This window comes from Papio anubis, chromosome X (genome assembly GCF_008728515.1).
Source record: "Papio anubis isolate 15944 chromosome X, Panubis1.0, whole genome shotgun sequence".
In the NCBI taxonomy this organism is placed as follows: Eukaryota; Metazoa; Chordata; class Mammalia; order Primates; family Cercopithecidae; genus Papio; species Papio anubis.
In genome coordinates this window covers 51,233,259-51,240,820 of record NC_044996.1, presented here as the reverse complement: position 1 = coordinate 51,240,820, position 7,562 = coordinate 51,233,259, and the positions used below count along the sequence as shown (strand labels likewise).

General features: G+C 47.2%; 1 protein-coding gene across 4 annotated transcripts; it reads right to left on the bottom strand.

Moving 5' to 3' along the window:
- Nucleotides 1-1,353: 1,353 nt before the first annotated feature.
- ARMCX6 (armadillo repeat containing X-linked 6) lies at nt 1,354-4,246 on the bottom strand. 4 transcript variants are annotated; one of them, XM_031660650.1, is made up of 4 exons: nt 4,101-4,246; nt 3,720-3,801; nt 3,284-3,365; nt 1,354-2,989 (listed from the first exon to the last, which is right to left on the bottom strand). In XM_031660650.1, the coding sequence occupies exon 4, from the start codon at nt 2,841-2,843 to the stop codon at nt 1,941-1,943; it is 903 nt and encodes a 300-aa protein (XP_031516510.1). In that variant the 5' UTR covers nt 2,844-2,989; nt 3,284-3,365; nt 3,720-3,801; nt 4,101-4,246; the 3' UTR covers nt 1,354-1,940. The 4 variants fall into 4 exon arrangements, with proteins under 4 accessions (XP_031516510.1, XP_021788142.2, XP_031516509.1 ...); XM_021932450.2 differs by having other exon boundaries at nt 4,068-4,227; XM_031660649.1 differs by lacking the exon at nt 3,284-3,365 and having other exon boundaries at nt 4,101-4,236.
- Between the last annotated feature and the right edge of the window lie 3,316 nt (nt 4,247-7,562).

The following is a 7,562-nucleotide window of genomic DNA, read 5'->3' as shown; positions in this document are numbered from 1 at the left end:
TTTGTTGGCCATCCCAGACACCAGGGCCTGGGAAGAGGCCTGGTCCCCATTCCAGGTGGGCGGGTTTCCCAGAGTTGGTCAGGGGACCTGGCAGGCACTCAGGCCCTCTGGCCAGCATGGACTGTGGGGCAGATGGTACAAGCAGGAAAGTTGTAACCCACCTGGAACCCAAGCTGCGCGGGGAAGGGAGAATAAGACAAGAAAAGAAAGCTTTGTTCTGTGTGGAAGAGAACAAGCCGAATGCCCAGCACCATAGAGATGGCGGCCGCCCAGGACACAGTGACCCACAGCAGCAGCCCTGGGAGACCGAGAGGGTACCGGCACGGCAGCAGCCTTGCCCAAAGGAAGCAGATGTGTTTACTGGGTTTGCCATGGCTTTAGGGAAGGGGACCACTTCTTGACACACACAACACAAACATGCAGGGAACCTGGCTTTGCTGATTCAGGGGCTAAACCTGCTGGGCAGGATCTGGTAATGTTGGAGATGGGGGCGGGTCAGGGGCAGAACAAGCTGCCCTGACCCATGGAGTGCTTCTGTGCCCACGAGCTCTTCCTTTCCTGGCAAAGTGCAGGGACCTCAGATGGAGAGTGTGGAGGTGTCTCCGGATGGATGGAGTGACCTCGGTCGTGCCAAGTGCCCTCAGCATTTGCCCTATCACCCCCGCGGGTAGTTGATGGAAGGCTCCACTGTCCCCTTCCAGGGTCCCACCAAAGGTAGTGGGGATATGGAAGAAGGAGGTTGCTCCAAAGGGAGCAGCGGCCAACCCTCTCACTCTGTCAGGAAGTAGCACCGGGGATCCCAAGGAAGAGAGAAGGAGGGCTGGAAGCAGATTTCCCCGTGGCTTCGCAGGAGGGACAGAACTACACAGGGTAGGTGCTGGGCAAGCGGCAACCTTTGTGCAATAAATGCGCCCCGATGCGTGGTAGAGCTCCCCCACCCGCTCCACCCCGGTCCCCATCCCCACGTCGGGATGCGCAGACAAACGAAAAGGCCGGGGTTACTGACCTTTCTTTCCAGGCTGGCAGTCAAGGAAAAGACATTAAGAAGGGATTTCTCTGTGCCGGGCACGGTGCTGCCTGCTCCACGGGTGTTGTCTCTTTCAGTCCTCTCAACATTCCATCCTAATTCCACGAACTCCCCCGCTGTGCCCCTCCCTTCCTCCCACCCCCGCCCCCAGCCCCTTCTTGAAGTTTATTCTGAGCACTGCAGCCCCTCTCTATCCCTGCCTCCTGTGAGCACCGATAAGCCGGCATTTGTCAGGGAACAGAAGTCCCAGTCAGCTGGCGTTTATCGTGCTTTTTTTGTCCTTCTCTCAGTGCAGACTGTAAACTCAAGGACAAGGACCATGACTCTTTTCTGCCAATCAAAGCACACAACTTTATTGATGATACACACAGATGCGGACTTGGGTGGAAGAGGTTAAGTCGGTACAATAGACAGAAGAGCAGTGCACTTTTTTGATGAATAGGTTCACTATCCATCAGGCGCGTGTAGAAGAAAGAGTAAACGAAAAATAATTCAACCTAAGCTGCAACAAATGCATTTTCAGCTCAAGCTGCGATATGCGTCTGGTCTCTGCAAAGCGGTTCTGCTTGGACAGGGAGACCACCACAGGCAACAATAGCTGTAATTTGATGTTCTTTGTCCACAGCAGGCAGCTGAAGTGATCCCCTCACCACATGAAGGAGGCTGCAAGGGAGGAATTTACAGTGCCAACATTGCCTGCAGACTGCACAACCAACAAGTTACTCAAAGCTCTGTGGGAGCCCCTGCCTGGCCAATAAGAGTGTGGTCCTGGATTGAGCCCTGGAACTTTCACCCAATGAGGTGGTGATTGGCTAAGGCTGGATCTTCAGTAGCACCCTCTGCAGATTCTTTGACATCTGCAAACCAAGCGCGTTGTGGGTGGATTCCGTCCCATTGTGTTCCAGAGGGCCGTTTATGGGGCAGGGGTTTCCAGGAGAATCTCTCTGTTTCCTTTTCTGATAAAGAGGGACATGAATGAGAAGAGCATCTGGGCACCGACTAACTCCCCCGCCAAGACTGGCTTTTCAGACAAACCCATCAGTGGTTTCAAAACCTGAACCTTAGCACATCCACTTCCCTCTGATATCAAAGGAAACTTCAAGTCTGAAACGGACTTGGCAAGCATGTTATTAATAACTGTCATGCTTATTAACAAATTTAATCCGGCCTGCTGCAGAAATGAGTTGCAGCAATGTGACACAGTCTCCTGACACACTTCATTGATGTACATCTTAATCTGGCCCTCACTTTCAATGCTGGTATTTAAGTTATCCGTGGCACACAAAGCCTCTCTAACAGTGGGGTCTGGTGTGGGGCCCGTGTTTCTAACCATTGAGAGACTGGCCAAATGGCTATTGATATCCTGGCTAAATGGAAAGCCCGCATCCTTGGGCTCAGCAAACAACAGTTTTCCCTGAATGAAAAGACACTTGGAGAGGTCCAGAACACAACTGCCATTTTTACAATTTTGAGCACTCCAAGTATTTTTATGTTCATAGGGGAATGGCCGCTGTTTTATTGGGTGTGCTCGGTTGGCCTTGCCTCCCCCTGAGGGCCTGTCTTCATTGCCACCTGGGGCCCCAGGTTCAGTCCAATCCCCATCCTCACTCCAGGGCCGAGCCATAGTTTCAATATCAAACCAAATATCAGGCTCCTCCTCATCCAGCTCCTGGTCATCGTCCCACTCCTCTTCCTCCTCCTCCTCCAGCTTCTCACTGTCATCTCTTCCTATGGTCAGTTTGTAAACGCAGTAGCAGGCACCAGCCCCAATCATCAGTCCTGCCGCCATCCAACCCACTTCCCGAGCCCGGCCCATGCTCAAGTCCGTGCCAGCCTTGGGGCAGGACAGGAGAGGGCCTTGCTCCACCTGATTGAAGAGGTCTCTCAGGTCCAGGGTAAGTAAGGATGGAGGGTAGCAGTCTTTAGCTTCTTCTAGGCTCTTGTAGCTCTCTTGTGATGAATCTATGGGTGAAACAGAATATTAGGGCTCGGGACTATGTTTGGCTTTGTGCCTCACAGACAGGTGGATTTTGAGTTGGTGAGAAAGGCAGATTAACAGGATATAATTTCTTTGTTCTTTTCTGTCTTCCTCTATGGACCTCAGGAGCCCCCATTTCTCTTTCTGGGTCCACAGGGAAGGGCAGGAGACGGGTCTGTGCTATGATAGCTAGGAGGGTGACAGTGTGAGTACCTCTCAGGTAGTCTCCTTCACCAGACCTCCACTTCCAAAGATTAAGGGCAGTTTCTCTCACTAACCTCTACCAAAGTCAGGTAAATTCCTTGGTTTTCCCTTGTCTTCTGTTGTCAGTGGTCCCTCCACAGTGATAGAGGATAGAGTCTGGCAGAAGGGTAAGTGCAAAGACAGGTAGGCGGAAATGGAGAAATGAAAGTGTAGTGGATGGACTGAGGACACATGTCCCAATTTCTGCTTTTGTGAATTTTAGGCACTTGAGTTTAAAAGATTTCTCATACTCTACTGACTTTCCCGACGCAGGCCTCCCCCGCCCCACTTGTCGTCCGCCATTTCCCCAGCAAAGGCCGCCACACCCCTTTCCCTGCACTGAAATGGGAGGGGGTGTGGAGAAAGAAGGGGCCAGGAGAGGGCGACTCGGACCCGGCCCTCTCATATCCCAGCCCCTCTCCTCCGCCACCCCCACCCGTGGTCCTGGGCTAATCCCACCTTCACACTGACCTGCAAGGTTCCAACCAAGGCAGTTTTCTCCTTCTCTTGCTGAGACTTGTGCCGAAACCTACAGGCCAACAGACCTACAAACCTGCAAACAGACAAGGGACCGAGGGGACGGAGTGCTTGGTGGACGGACCAGCACCCGGGACACTGGAACCTTTCTTTTCTCGGAATCTCTGGAAACGCCTTTCACTCCCCTCACCCCCACCCGAAACCCGCCACTTCTCTCTACTAAAATGAGCACAGGGTGGGGTGGGGGTTGGTGGCAGTATTTAGAAAGTAGGCGAGAAAGGACCCAGCTGTGATCGGCCTGAACTCGGATCTGTGGCGTTCTTGGCCCTCTTCCACCCATACCTCCTCTGAAGCAGCGCCCATCCTCGCACCGACCTGCACAGTCCGAGCTAGTTTCCTTCTTTCTTCACACGCCTGCAGAGTAATAGGGGGCTGGTACCCAGACGGAGGCGACTAGCAGGACTTGTGCTCTAGGCGGCTCTTGGTCACGTGACAGCCACGTCACCGGTGCGTTCTGGCCCCCAATTTCCACTCCCACAAGCAGTGCGGCAGGCGCCAGCCTGCCTTGTATCTCCCCCTCAACCCCCACAGTGGGCCCTGTCACTTTTTTCCTCTGTAACAATACCAGAAACCAGAAATGGCCCTGTCTTTCTGGTGTTTCAATTTGTGTTTCTCTAATTCCAGGAAGGGGCAGCATCTTTTCCTGGGTCTACCCTTCACTTACACTTCTTGGGGAATTGTCTCATCCTTTCCTTGGCTCTGGAACTCCTGCAGCCCCTTTCTTAAATTTCTACCCTTTTCCATGTTCAGTCTCTGTCTGCATCAACATTGGGGGAAGGGGCAGAAACGGAAGTCCAGGCAGTGGTGAGATTTTAATTAGTATTTTAATAACATTTAAGTTATATTTTGTCCTTTCTTTTTTATTGACTTGAACTACACTATTTTGTAATCGGAAAAAAAAATAAAGCTTTTCCCACTTGGAGAAGAAATAATTCAAACCTTTTTTTTTTTTTTTTTTTTTTTTTTTACAAAAATTTATATAACATAAGCAAGATTTCCCAGTTAAGAGGGAGGCCTCATTGATTTGGTGAAGTTAGTTTGTGTTAAGTTGAAAATATTTTCTTCTGACTGCACAGGAAATAGCAGCTTTCAAACAACATATTAAAATGAAAAACATACCCTTACAAACAAAACCAGTTGTGCTTTCAACATGATTTATAAATTGATGGACAAATGAATCTATACTGAGAAGGTCAGTGTTCTAATTTTGACCATTTTAAGTATGTGAACTATTGTCCCTTTCCTTCTCCTGGCTGAACTCATAGTATTAGGTGTAATATGACTGACATCTTCATAGAAGATTGCTGGGTGACTTTCACTCTGGCTTCAAAAGACAGATTTTTTTGCAAACCCCAACTTCAGAGGAATCTTACATCTTCAGATGAACTTTACAGATAAGTGACTCCACAGATTAGCCTGCCTTTAATTCACAGGGTTTTATTTAAAATCTATTCTGAAGTTTGTGGTGCAACCCATAAATCATCCAGAAATTAGATAATTTCTTGTTATCCTATTGATGAAAATGAGACTTGAGGTAATTTTCTTTCCATCATGACACTGTTGGTGATCTCGCTGCTGTCTGCCATTCATGTATTGTATGCTACCCTAGCAGTGGTGAGTGTTCGGCATTTTCCAGTGGAGATGGTGGTGAGGGTCTGTGGGTGACTGGGAATCACTGCAACACCCCTCATGTCTGTGTCATTTTTTTCCCTCACAAGTGGAAGGGCAATGCACAGGATCTCAAGCAGTTGCCAGAAAAAAGAGGGCTTTACGCTTCCTGCCTTCTGTTACAATTTCACCGAGCCACCAGTACAAGCCCCTCAGAATAATCCCAAAACTCAGGGACCAAGTATGCAGAAGTTAGTTCTCAAGCATCCACCTGTCCCTGCTGAGGAGTCATACTCTAAATATAGACACTCCAGGCAACCTCTTAGAACATTGAAATATGACACCTCAGAGGGAGGGGCTCCCCAGTGAGGGGCCCCTGTGTGGAGGAGGCCCTTTCAGGAGGCAAGCCAGGGAGTCCTAGTGCCTTGCTGGTGAATATTCAGAAGTCAATATGTCACAACTTTCTGGTCTTCCCCTTTTATAGTCCAAACTCACCAATATCACATCTTAATCTCTCTAAATCTTTACCTTATTTGTTTTTTTTTTTTATGACCCTTTATTTACTTCCCCTAGACAAGTGAATTATACTTATGAAGGCTTACTAACAGAATTCTCAGATTCAACAGTCCATCATTCAGTGTTTGGCTGCTAGGTAGTTGTATAAGTGGCTTTTGTTTGTTTTGAATATATACATTAAAAAAACTAAGGAGTATGTAAAGCTTAATAAAGACAGATGACCTGGTGTCACAGACATGGCTTTACAATAAGAACTTACTTTCACAACACTTAGTCAGGCTTCAAGGACAAAAACTTTACTCCTACCCTCTCCTCACTAGTATAACCTATCTCCACCCTTTTGGTATATTCTCCAGTTAGTCCAATGTATAACTTCTCACTACCATTCTCCCAGTATGCCAGACCTTTCCTGGTTTGAATCCACTCCCTGTCTAAAACTTCCTAAAATCCCATGGTTATAAAAACCCTTTCGATTCTCTTACCTCTTTGTTCTTCTGATCCATGATTCTACCAATTCCTACCTGAAGACTAGCATTAAAAACAAACAAACAAAGAAAGAAAAAACTACTTTGCTCTCCATTATACATCTACCAACAAATATTTACTTAAGGACATGTTATAAGGCTCACATACCGTTCAAAAGTGAGAAAGGAAAATGCTTAAAGAAGTCCTCAGACAGGACTGTTAAAAGTTCCTCAGCCCGCAAAAAACTACTGTGAAACCACTGCCAAAACAAAACTTTTGGCTTAAATCAGTTCACGTGTGATATGTAACTTATAAAGTACCCAGAAATAAAAAAACGATCAGCAAATGGTGACACTAATGGAATTGTGGAGGGTGAAAAAAATAAATTATAGAAGGATGTTATCTTGAAAAGATACTACTTTTTGTATTGTGTAATTTTGGTATTGTTTCTTACTTAAGGTTGTGTGGTTGCAAGCGACATAGAACAAGCCTGGTTAGCTTAAGGAGGAAATGTTGAAGACGAGGCTCATTTCCGAGGGGTTTAGGTAGGAGAAATTGATAGATGTCTTTTCAGGATGTCACAAGTCCACCGGTTTTCAGGTTTTTATTTCTCTGATGAAGATTGAAATTTTAGTAAGACAGCTTTTGGTTGGTCTGTTTTGGGCACAATACCCACCCTTTTGCTGAGGAAAACAATAGGGTATGTAAAATGTAAAATGCACTTCCTTTCTTTTCCCAGGGAGAAATTTAAACTGTTTCAGATGTTGTTGTTGATTTGCAGGAGCCCTTTAACCACTTTGGAAATTAACCCTTTGTTTATCTATAACGGAAGTGCTGGGGGCATAATATGCCACAGAGTATCTTAGTTGTAATTTCCACCATTAACTAAACATTAGAAAGGTATGGTTATGAAATGGTGATGCACAAGGTTGTCCTTTGAGCCAAGGCCACTTGGCTTCTCCCACAGGATTCCCACAAGGTTGCGTCTGTAGTTCAGGGTCTCTTCCTCAGTATTGCATGACCAAATCCTGATTTTGTTTGTATGCTGAGAAGAGTTGCCTCTGGATGCCTCAAGGAAAGTCTCCCATTCATAGAGACTTATATATAAATCGATCTGAATGCTCAAACCTAGGGATCTCTGCATTCTCTCCCCATAAGTAGACCACAAGGGAGGCTGTTTCAACAGGA